The sequence below is a fragment of the Prunus persica genome, chromosome G4, assembly GCF_000346465.2.
Source record: "Prunus persica cultivar Lovell chromosome G4, Prunus_persica_NCBIv2, whole genome shotgun sequence".
Taxonomy (NCBI): Eukaryota; Viridiplantae; Streptophyta; class Magnoliopsida; order Rosales; family Rosaceae; genus Prunus; species Prunus persica.
Window position 1 is genome coordinate 17,685,383 of NC_034012.1, and position 12,301 is coordinate 17,697,683.

Below are 12,301 nucleotides of genomic sequence, written 5' to 3' on the forward strand. Positions count from 1 at the left end.
AGAAGGAATGGACGCCTGTTAGGCTCTACCTATGTCCTTGCTCATGTAACTCCTTTAGCTGTTTTATCCTTGGCACTAGCAGTGTTTTGCTTTTGGCCCCTGTTAAATTTGGTTGGTTTTTAACCTTGGGCACCATGCTATTTCCCATTGTGGCAAGGCCCTCTTGATCGGTTTCATTGCCGTCTATTGAATGCAACACTTCAATTCAAAAAAACAAGAATTTCTTATTTTAAAACTTCTACTTTTTTGGAATTTTAAAAATGATAACTGTTTAGATAGAAAGTCAGGATGACTTCCAAATTTCATATGTTATTTGCACGTGAAATTTCTAAATTTCTATGTTTTTTTTAATCCAAACACGGAAAATTGGTATATATCAATTTAAAAATTCTGACTTTTGTCCACATCCCAACCCAAATTTATTTCCCCCCATCAAAACACTACAAAAGTTAGTTTTTTTTTTTAGTACAAAAGTTAGTTTAGTTAGCACTTTAGACTTTTTATAGTTCAAAAGTAAAAAAATAATGATATGTTCATTTAAGCTCTGATTAAATACTATGGTTTCACATTAATATAAAAAGAAAATTTAGAAGAAGAAAATGTGACTTTTATTTTTATTTTTTTATTTTTGATATGTGATATTATAAACTATCTATAAAAGGATAATTTGAACTCAAATGTCACGAGGCAGATACACTACCATCATACCTCTTCTATTTGCGGAAGGCCATCATCAAGGTGCTAGGTTTTAATGTCGGTTATTATTTTTATTTTTTCAGACAAATAATTATTTAAGAAATAACCATCATACCTCTTCTAATAAAATTATTTATATAAAAAAAAAAGAGACCGCCATCGAGACAAAGCCCAAGGTAAACCCTTAAATCCCAACCCAAACCTTTGTGCCTTTCCTCATCTACAGAGAGAGAGAGAGAGAGAGAGAGAACAAGCACATTCTGAAGAGGTAACTAGAAGCGTTGGAACTGAGAGAGAATCAGCTATGGCGAGCGCAGACGTAGAGACCGTGGACTTCGATTTTCAAGAAGACGATCTCATGGACGAGGAAGGAGCCGCCGACGCGGAGCCCTCGGCGTCCCCTAGGGCCCCACAACCCAAGCTCAAGTCCGCAATCACCGGCGTCGGCGCGTCCGCCTCACCCGCCGCCCCTAAAAAGACTAAAGGTCGCGGATTTCGTGAAGATCTCAATCCCGACCGTAACAACCGCCTCGCTGCCTCCGACTTCGACTCCCTCAACTCCTCAGACGGCCTCGAACCCCAACGATGTAAGTTCTCTCTTTCTCTCTCTCTGTCTCTGTCTCTCTCTCTCTCTCTCTCTCTCTGTCTCTCTGTCTCTCTCTCTGTCTCTCTCTGTCTCTCTGTCTCTCTCTCTCTCTCTCTCACACACACACACACATATATATATTTTTGTGTGTCTCTTTATGTACATCTTTGGGTTTTGTTGTGTTAGCGAAAGTTTGAATTTTTAGAATTGATTGGTAGCTATGGTTTGAAGACTCTTGGAGTTTTATCTGATAAAAAGAGTTTCTTGATTGAAATTGTAGCTTGGGTTGTATGTTTTGGGGAAAATTTCACTTTTTAGAACTGATTGGTAGCTAGGGCTTTGGGATTTTTTGAGGTTTTTTTTTTCTTTCCCTGATGGAAGAGGTCTTGATTGAGTTGGTAGCTGGCATTGTAGAATTCTTCGCTTTTGTTCACCCGGATTCATTGGGGAAAATTAAGCAGGTGTGTATGTTTTGCAATTCAGTTATGCTGAAAAGTGATTAGGTTCTCGGACGTTTCAGTTTTTTTAGTTTGGATTTTGGATTTCCATTCTTTAGTTTGAAGTTTGGATTTGTGCTTTTGAGTTTGGACTTTGGATTTATGTCGAGGGATCATTTTGTGGAAGTATACTTCCGTTATTCACATATGTGTCTATAGAAGTCAGGGTCAAGCATATTTTCATGGTACACAGTTTTCAACTGCTTTTTTTATCAAATGTGTGAGAGTGCAGTTTTAATAGGCCATGAATTTTGGAGGATAGTGCATGCCATAGAGCTCCTTAATTGGTGTGCAACAGCTGTAGGTTGCAGGTTGAACCAAATAATCATATCTGTAGGAGACATTAATCTGTGGCAGCAAGGTGAAAGTTTGGAGCATAGTGGCAGTCAAAATGTGTCTAAATAGTTTAAGTTCAGTATAAAAAATCTTTCGTTATGACTAGAAACGAACAGTGAAAATGCATATGATGTGTAGAAAAGCTGGGTTTATGACTTTAATTTCGGGACTTTATGGAGCTTGTAAGCAAGTATGCCTTTTCATATTGAACTTTGGCAGGAACGTGATAAGAGAGAGATTCTTTTTTCCTTTTTTCTCTAGGTAAATTGAAAAAATAAAGAATATGGGAAACTCCTCCATGGAGCAGAAATCATTCAATTCCTACATTTTCTCAGTGTAAGCTATGATATTGTACTTAATTTCACTGCTTAATACTGTAAGTTCTTTCCTCCTTTCCAGGGAAAATAGGATCTCATTTTGTTGCGCTTATGGGTCAAATCTTGTCTTGTGTATTAATTGCTGACTTTAGATGCTTGTCTAGGCTCTTAATAGAACTTCCAGGGGCTAGCCTTCTTTTGTTAAGCATAGCCTACCATATGTTCAGTCTAGGTCTGGAATGCTCTTCTGCATTCTGTGTAAATAACAGGGTCCTAGTTCCTTGGAAGTCATGTTTTCCCTTCTCTATGGTGCGGATATAGCCTCATGGTCTGTTCATTACCTCACCTACCTCTTTGAAATTTCTTTTTACTACTAGTTCAAATTTTAAACATTCAACTTCAACTGTAATGTCTTTGATTTTAACCTCGAGTGGGTAATATGTCCTCTCATAGATTTTGGGTAGGTGCCCTGTAATGCCACCTATTCAAGAAGCTACCTGAATGGGTACCAAGTCAAAAATTCGTCCTTCATTTCCATTATTGATTAAAAAAAATTAAAAGGGATTATATTTACATATTTTTGGCCCACTCTTGCTTTCCATTTCTTGTTTGACTTCTTGCAGTAATGTCAAGACCTTTACAATTCAATTGTTCAGTATCCATCCTGATTTTAATTCTGCTAAATCAAGAATGATAATCTTGTTTTCCAGTTTACACAGAACCTTTTTATGTATTTGTTAGAGTTTCATATATTTTTGTAACCATAGGGTAAGGAGCATATTTCCTACTTACATGTAGTTGGCATTGCATCCCCTGACAATTTCTTCGTTTCATTTTAAAAATGTCTGCAGCTGTTGAGGGATGGATTATTCTGGTCACTGGGGTACATGAGGAAGCCCAAGAGGATCATCTACATAATGCATTTGGTGAATTTGGAGAGATAAAAAATTTGCATTTAAATCTTGATCGCCGCACTGGGTTTGTGAAGGTACGATAGGACTTTCATTATGTATACTATGGAATTTGGATATGCATTTGTTTTTTTTGTTTTTTTGTTTTTTCTGAATATTGTATCTTATTATTGAAATCTGTAAAACTGGGGTAATAAGTCATTCATCAGTTATAAACTATGGAGAATAACAGAACAACAGAAAGTACAGAAAAATTATGGGTGAAATCTGTAATCTTGTGTAGACTAAGAATGGAAATTATCGGAATTTGTATTAAGCATGGAATTCTGAATTGAATGCTAGGAAATATAAGCTGTTGGATTGGCACCCATTTAAATTATAAGATTGTAAATTCCCGTATCGTATGGTGCATATACATGTGCACATATGTAAACGTGTATAAGAGGTTAACTCTAAGAAATGAAGCCCAATATGCCAGATTGGCAATTCTCCTATTTAACGGGGCATATACCATGCACATATGCATTATGCATATATGCGTGTAAGCAATTAACACTAAGAAGTGAAGCCCAATAGGTCCATGACCTATTTGGACTGTTTAAAAAAGGAAATCAGAAACAGGCATATTCTTTTGAATAAGAAAAGGGTAAGGAGGAAAATTAGAAAGTTGCCATTTTTTGTGTGTGTGTGCATATAAAGTAGCCCACATACTAGCTTGTCTCTTGGCCAATTCACTTCATCACTTTTGACTGGTTTCTAGAACATACAAACCACATCACCTACTTAGATCAATTCTGAAGCTTGAATAAAAAAAATTGATTTTGCCTTATAGAATCTGGTTGACTTTCATAAGGTAACAGCGTGGATGAGTTTACCTTCTCACCCTGTTCTCAGTTTTGCCCTTGGTATATTGGCCAGAATTGTAACCTAAGGGTAGACTACATAATCTTTTCAGGCTATTAAGTGGTTATTGGCAACTTTGTATGCCCTGTATTATCTACTGAAGCCAATGTCTTGAAATATAAACCCAAAACCCCAGAATATCATTTTTGGTTAGAATGTCAACTTCGCGAAACATCAACTGACATTAAATGGGAAGAAGATGTTTCTCAAGCAAAAATTGACATGAAATGGAGACTCTTAAAATGGGGATTTTATTTAAGATCAGTACTTTTTGGTTTATTAATCAGGGGCTTGAGTGAGGCTGTAGGTTCATTCCTCACCAACATGAAAGCTAGAATAATAATGTGTTATCTGCATGGACCTTCCCTTACTTTGGTTAAGCAACTCAACTGGAAGTTCTTACATCCTAATCACCCAAATGGGATCAATTATGGAAAATGGTCTTAGGTGGAATGAAGATTTAAAGATGCTGAGTATTGTTGCCAGGATGTTAAATGCATATATCTATGTGTGATAAATTTGTTCCAGTAAATGGAAAGAATATTGACTTATTTCTGTATCAAAAGATTCACAGCAGTTATCTTTCTCGAACCGCATTCTTTTTGCATCTCATAATGAGCATTTAAACAATCTAATGAATGAATTGTTTGAGCCTAAATTTCTTCATTAAGGTAATTTTTCTTGTTTATTTTGGGAAAAATTAATATTCATATGACAATATGGGATGATTAGAAAGCTATTTGACAACCTAATGGACTAATAGTTGTTTCTTGCTCTTGATTTGATGATGCATTTGGGAGTAGTTATATCCTTAAAGATAGTATTGGATGAGTCTGTCAAATGATGATGCATTAGATATTGTTGACTGGTTGAGTCCATCAAAAGTTGACAATTGTTTTTTAGTGACTTATTGTGAATTATTTTTGCTGCTAGGGATATGCGCTGATTGAATATGAGAGTTTTGAAGAGGCACAAGCTGCGATATCTGGAATGAATGAAGCTGCATTACTTACACAGATTCTTAATGTTGATTGGGCCTTCAGCAATGGATCCTTCCTTGATGGATCCAGGAAGAAGACCACAAGGTTTTACTTTACACCTAATTTTCTTGTGAAATTCTTAAGGGATGATTCTTTTCACATAAAAAGAAGTTCTAATTGCATATTTAAAGAGATGAATGTGTTTGCCAATAATTAATTCACATCTTGGAGTTCAGAAGAAACTTAGGCCATTTTTGCATTTTTTAACTTTAGGTTATCCATAGACATCTATAAATGTCAGGGGGCAATCCCTAATGAACTAAGGACTTATATGAAACTTCTTGCATCTAGATCACCTCCGCACCTCGTCCATTTTTTTTTTTTTTTGGGCCTGTGCTGCAGTGTTTTCATTTAAATTAAAAGTGGTGGTCCTTTGATGTGGGCAGCTGTTAATAGAATGGTTTTAGATGGTGGAGAATGTTCCACCCCTAGTTACCCCTGCTTCACACTATCAATATATTTGTATATCTCTTTTGTGATTGTCCCTTAAGGTGCGGTCTCTTTCAACCTGGATCCAATGCTTGATGCCTTGAAATTTTATTACCAGTAGAACAAGGACTTTTCTGATCCTATAGGGACCTGCTTAAGACCTGTACAATGTCTTCTGTTACTGATCTGTTTTGTCCCGTCAAGATTACTGTTTTATCATATATACTTAATTAGTGTAGTTCTCAAACTATAGGGGGAAAAAAATCCATCACCTATCAACTGTTAATGTCGGGTGCAATAACTGTTGGCTCCGGGTTTTTTTTCTTCAAAATAGTGCTAAGTGCTTTTGACAATGAAAGAGAGTTTTGAGGGACTTATTTGTGAAGAGCCCTATATGATACAAGTTATAACTTAGTTCCAAGTGTATGGTTTTCTTTAAATATCTTGTGCTGACGTTTGTAATTTTTGCAGACCTCTACGAGAACGTCGTTCGAGGAGTCCCCCTAGGAGGAGATACTAATGTGGCATGCATAGTTCCGTCGTGAGGGGGCTTGGATTTTGAACAGTGGGTTGGATATTTTATCATTGAGTTACTAAAGATTTGGGTTAATGTGTGGAATTCACCTATTTTATGGATTCATCTCAATTTGCCCCAGAGCTCTCACCTTCTTTTCCCCTTATTGTATGCATTCGAAGTGATTTCCCAGTTTAGTCATGGGTTCTTATTAACATGAGTATGTTTCTCTAGCGTGATTACTTTATCTGACTTTGAAGATGCTGCTAAAACCATAATTTTTGTAATTGTAATGTAGATTAACCTTAATTTATCTTTTCAAGTTTTTTTTTTCCTCGTTTCTTGGCCCCCCAATTGTTGTATGTTATGCTGATAATGTCATCTGGACTTTGTTTTGGAACATTAGAATATGATTATGAACTGTTGATGGGGAATATCTCATTCCATGGCCGAAGGGTGGAGGCAGCCAATGGTGGAATCTATGGTATGTTGTAGAGTCTCAGCGGTTCTTGCTATAAGTAGGAGCAGCCAACCGTCTGGTAGTTGCCAATTTCACTAAGGAAAAGGTTCTTTGAGGAGTTATAACTCATGGAAGCAACATCAAGGAAGTCAAAGTAAGAGTTAGCTTGGGTACACAAGTGATGATCGTGTATATATTGTACCAAGGAGTAGCACTCCAAAGGCTTAAGAAGACTCAAACTGTGTTAGAGGCTGGGCGAAGGTCAAGAACCAATAAATTCTTTCTCAGTGGTACTTCCTTTTCTAATGTTGGAAAAGGTCATAAATTTGAATCTCCCCTCCTTGTTGATTGCAAAAAAAATTAAAAATTGTCCAGACCCAATGTTCATAGATGATGGTTATGGTAATGGCGGCAACAGAGGTGGTGATGCCGACAACAGTGGTGTTGATAGTAACTATATAGTAACAGTGGTGGTGCTAGAAGGGAGTGGGAGATGAGATGCAGGTGGCAAGGTGGTTCGGTGGTGGAGACGGGGATGGTGCTAGTGGCAGAAAGGGTTGTGGGAGCGGGGTGATGGTTGGCTGTGTGGGCTTGTCCTATAATTTTTTTGTTTGAATCTCATTTTCTTGGATTTTAAAGTCGTTACGAACTCAATGAAATTTTAAGGTTGGAATTTAAGATCTCTAAATTTCACATAATTTCTATATTTTCTTTTTAATGATTGAAATGATTTTAACTTAGAACAAATGAGTCAACGATTTTATAGCTCAATGATAAAACCATTTGCCTGCAAATTAGTTGTCTCATATTGGAATCTCACCGGCTCCTCCCTTCCAAACTTTGACCCCAAAAAAAAACTTGAACAAATGCCAACAAACCTTGTTGTTTCAAGATTTTTGTGTTCAAATACCAAATGGGCCCATACCACCTAACAAAATTGATATTGATTATTTTTTCCAGATCTCAACTTTCCCTGAAATATTGATTTTTTATATAAACTTTTTATGTCCTGAGTTGAATTTTCAAATGTAAATCCAAAAAGTGTTTTGGAATGTCCATCCAAACCTATAAGACCACATGGTTTATTTTGGGAGTGTGATTAAAGAATGCACATGAATAAAAGCGAGTGATCTTACTGTTTTCCCTTTCTAATTTTTCTTTGTTTCTTTTTTTTCTTTTTTGGTTTGAGTTGCCCTTTCTACTCTCGAACCAGGTTGAATCCCTTCTCCCACTGTGTCTATTTTTGTCTCTTTCTGTAAAGACAACAAAACCTCGAAATTAATATTTTTTAAAGAAAGAGAGAGGAAATAATGAACGAGAGAGAAAGTAGAGAGAGAGAGAGAGAGAGAGAGAGAGAGAGTACTGAGAGTGAGTGAGAGAGAGAAGGTTGCTGCTGCTTGTGCAGGGTTTTTGTACTGTCATCAAAGTTGTGGTTCTAATATTTGTAAAATAAAGAGAAGAGCAGCAAGAGCAGTAGCAGCATCAAAGCACCTTTGAATTGATACTCTCTCCTCTCTCTCTCTTCTTCTTCTTCTTCTTCTTCATCAAATCATCTTCAAAGCTCAAAACCCGCTCGTTGTTAAGCTTACTCCTTGAGCTCATCGGAATAAATAAAGTTTCACCTACTCATTCATACATTTGCTTCTCTATTTCTATAGCCTTACAATGATTACACTAAAATAATGATCTGCCCATTATTGCTTCTTTCTCTTTTTCTTTGAATTTTTATAAATTAACAAGGGCCAGCTTCACACTCCACTCTCCTCTCTCTCTCTCTCTCTCTCTCTCTCTCTCTAGGACACTCAAGTGTTTCTTTGTTTTTCTCCATGGATTCTTATGAAGCTACTAAGATAGTTTACTCAAGGATCCAAAATTTGGATCCAGAAAATGCCTCAAAAATCATGGGGTTCCTTTTGATACAAGACCATGGTGACAAGGAGATGATACGCTTGGCATTTGGACCAGAGACTCTGCTGCACAATCTCATCATCAATGCCAAAACCCAACTTGGCCTTCTTCAGTCAAAACCCAACTCTGCTACACCTTCTTCTCCTTCAACCTTCAACCCCATCTCAAGGCCCAACCCTTTGTCCCTGTCCTCCATATCTAATCCCTCCTCCCCATCTTCAAACCTTTGGAGCCTCAGCAATCCCATGAGCCCCAGCTCCACTTCTTCACCCTCTTATGCCAATATTGTTAGCAAAAACAGTAACCCTGGTTCTGTTTCTGGGTCTTTGTTGTCACCCACCATATCATCATCATCTTTATCTTCAGCCTACCACTCTTCTACCAGTGAACTTGCTGAAAAATACCAGCTTCAGAGCCATCTTTCTTTCCTCAGTGATCCAAAGACTGATGATTTGTTTGATGGAAGCCAAAATGCTTATAGCAGTTCTTCACTGCAAAAGCAAAGTTACTCTGTACCCAGCATGTGTTTTGGAGCTGAAGATGTAAATTCTGGGGTTGGATGGAAGCCATGCTTGTATTACTCAAGAGGGTTCTGTAAAAATGGAAGCAGCTGCCGTTTTCTCCACAGTGGCTCCATTAATGCTGATGGTGCCCCCGTTGATGTTGGTTCTCCTAGCAATGTCAATGTACTTGAGCAGTGTCAAGAGTTACTCAGATCCAATGCTGCTGCCCAGCAGCAGAAACAAGCCGCAGTCTCACATTTTATGGCCGGTGGTACTTCTTTTCCATACAACAAGTGCATGAATTTTCTTATGCAGCAACAAAATGACACTAAAAGGTATATGCTTGTAATTCTGCAAGAAAAAGTATTATGTTACTTTTTTAATGAGTTTTGGTCTTGGCTTGGTGTGTTAATGGGGAATCTTTGGTTGCATTTTGATGTGTTTCAGGTCAGCGACATCTGCATTGATGATGGGAGATGAGCTTCACAAGTTTGGGAGATACCAATATGAGAGAAATGACATTTCAACTTTAACTTTGGGAGGAAATGTTAATCACAGTTCTAGGCAGATCTACCTGACATTCCCAGCTGATAGTACATTTAGAGAAGAAGATGTCTCTAATTATTTTAGGTAAATTTACTGATCATTTTGTTTCTAGCAATCTTATGATGAAGTGTTTGACATTGAGGACTTGAACTAAAAGCATAGTTTCTTTGTATAATTATGTGGTTTTGAAGCATTTATGGACCAGTTCAAGATGTGAGGATTCCATACCAGCAAAAGAGGATGTTTGGATTTGTTACATTTGTGTATTCAGAGACTGTGAAGATTATTCTGGCTAAAGGGAACCCTCATTTTGTCTGTGATTCGCGGGTGCTAGTGAAGCCTTACAAGGAGAAGGGGAAAATACCAGACAAGTAAATAGCAATTTTGAGTCTTCTGGTTTGTCTTGTTTTACAAATTTTGCCCTCCTTCCACATTGTTTATTTTTGCTTTGAATTACACATTTTCAGGAAGCAACAACACCAACAGTTGGAGAGGGGAGACTATCATATCTGCACAAGCCTGTCTGGGATTGATTCTAGGGAGCCTTCTGACCTCAATCTTGGTAAGAAAATAGGCAAACTAACTTTGTTCCTTTGATGGTGTTAAAAAATTCCTATATATTGAGGAATTGTTTTGATTTGACCTCTTTGTAGGATCAAGAATGTTTTACAATACCCATGAGATGGTGTTAAGGAGGAAATTAGAGGAACAAGCTAATTTGCAGCAAGCCATTGAACTCCAAGAAAGAAGGCTTATGAACCTGCAACTTCTAGGCATCAAGAGTAACAATCATCATCATAATCAACATCAATACTATCATGGTCTTTCAGAAGGGTCTCCATTTCCCTCACCAACTTTATCTCATACACCCAAAAATCAATCCCTCATTGTTTCACCAAATGGGAATAAAGAAGAAGTCCTAGAAGGTTGGCTAATCAATATGTTCTGGAGTTCTTGTTGTAAAAAGAGAAGCTAATTCAGGGTGGTTAAGTCATTTCTGTTTCATTTGTTGATATTGCATTTCTTGCAGAATTTGAAGGTAGTCTAGCTGAACAACTGCAGCAGGAGATGGTGAATCCAGCTTTCAATCTCATTGACCATGGCAGTGAGGATGACAATGGCAATGACTTTGACCTCCTCGAATGGTATTAAACTTATATATATTCAGTCAGAATTATATATTTGGTCGGTCAGAATCTATTCAATTCTGAGATTAATGTGTTTTTTTGGTTTCAAATTTGGTTTCAAAAACAGTATGGAGCACATTCTGCCTGATAACCTCTTTGCTTCTCCAAAAAAATCAGCTGCTGACCAAATAAATGCCTTCTCAACTACTACTTCTGCAGAAGTCAGTACTGAAAGCACCAGAGTCACAACCATTTCTTCTTACAACAATAATAATAATTTACTGCCCACCACTTCTACCTCCTCCAATGCAAATGCAACTTCCCCAAAATCTGTTCTCTCAAAATGCCCAGGTACTGCTTTCCCTATTTAACAAAATATAGCAAAAACACATACTTACTACTAAAAATCCATGGACAGAATAAATTGGTAATTTTAACTTTTTAGGTTTTCTTTTGGGTATGGAACCATTGGAATGTAATTAAGCATGGCCAGCAGCAATGGGGAGATTGACTTTGCTAGGGTAAGCACTTCAATCTCTCACAAGATTTTTGTAATCAATTGCAATTCTGGTCAAAGGGATTATTGCTGATGATAATTACTTAATTTGTCTATTTTTTTCTACATTGCAGAAACAATTGAGAAGCATATACAGGGAAGAAAAAAAAAAAAGATCCTCTAGCTATATAGCCAAAAGCATACCTACATCAAAAGAAACTTCTAGACAAGATCTCAGCAAGATCACTACTGTCATTAATATATTTATATAAATAAATACTGTTTAGAATAATACATAATTGTATACATAAAAGAACAGATGGACTGATTTATTGGAGTGGGGTCTATATACAACTCTGTACCCCATCTCTCTAGGTATGTGCTGGACCACAGCAAGTAGCAAAGTAGCAATGTAACATAGCAACAAAGGGCTAGTAGTAGTAACTTTCATGTGATATTTAAATTTACTTCATCTTTTACCTTCTCTATTTTTGTGTTGTGTGAGGTGTGTTTAGATTTTTTATCAGAGACCTGATTCTTGTGCAGACCCAATAAAGGGTGAGCAACAGTAGCAGAAGCATAACTATTGTACTGAAATGGAGCCCCCAAAGGGGCAAAAAAGTAGTGGGGATGACTAAGTGGAGGGTAAAAGCTGTGTCTCTGCCACCATCTTTAATTTTTTTGTTGTCTTTATTGCAGCATCTATCTATCTAGCATTTTAGATTATGAAATAGGCAGAACATAAAAAGAGGACTTTTAGATAATTTTTAAAATTAAATAAAAAATTTAAGGGGGTTAAAAGTAAAAATTATAAAAAGAAAAGTTGTTCTTTCATGTGAGTAAAGGCTTTCTTTCTTTAGGGGACTCTTTTGTCTCATTTTGTGATTTCTCTTTTAGATGGATGTGAAGGGGTAAGGGCCACACTCTCACATGGGTGCCTGACACCATTTGAATGGTATCTGCCTATCTGGGTACCACGCACTCCTTTCCCTTTCAGTTTCAGTGCCTTTAACCCCTTTCTAATTTTAACAT

The 12,301-nt window shown here is 37.0% G+C and overlaps 2 protein-coding genes across 3 annotated transcripts; both read left to right on the forward strand.

Annotated features, from left to right (window-relative positions):
- LOC18780429 (uncharacterized RNA-binding protein C23A1.09) lies at window positions 864-6,569 on the forward strand. Its single transcript, XM_020562697.1, has 4 exons — window positions 864-1,283; window positions 3,284-3,420; window positions 5,180-5,331; window positions 6,187-6,569. Exons 1-4 carry the CDS (start codon window positions 1,001-1,003, stop codon window positions 6,233-6,235), a joined length of 621 nt encoding a protein of 206 aa, XP_020418286.1. The 5' UTR covers window positions 864-1,000; the 3' UTR covers window positions 6,236-6,569.
- On the forward strand, window positions 7,772-11,757 carry LOC18778274 (zinc finger CCCH domain-containing protein 22). 2 transcript variants are annotated; one of them, XM_007213538.2, is made up of 9 exons: window positions 7,772-9,435; window positions 9,548-9,730; window positions 9,838-10,017; window positions 10,114-10,208; window positions 10,300-10,572; window positions 10,677-10,791; window positions 10,901-11,124; window positions 11,219-11,294; window positions 11,404-11,757. In XM_007213538.2, exons 1-8 carry the CDS (start codon window positions 8,516-8,518, stop codon window positions 11,254-11,256), a joined length of 2,028 nt encoding a protein of 675 aa, XP_007213600.1. In that variant the 5' UTR covers window positions 7,772-8,515; the 3' UTR covers window positions 11,257-11,294; window positions 11,404-11,757. The 2 variants fall into 2 exon arrangements, with proteins under 2 accessions (XP_007213600.1, XP_020418285.1); XM_020562696.1 differs by having other exon boundaries at window positions 8,020-9,435; window positions 11,258-11,294.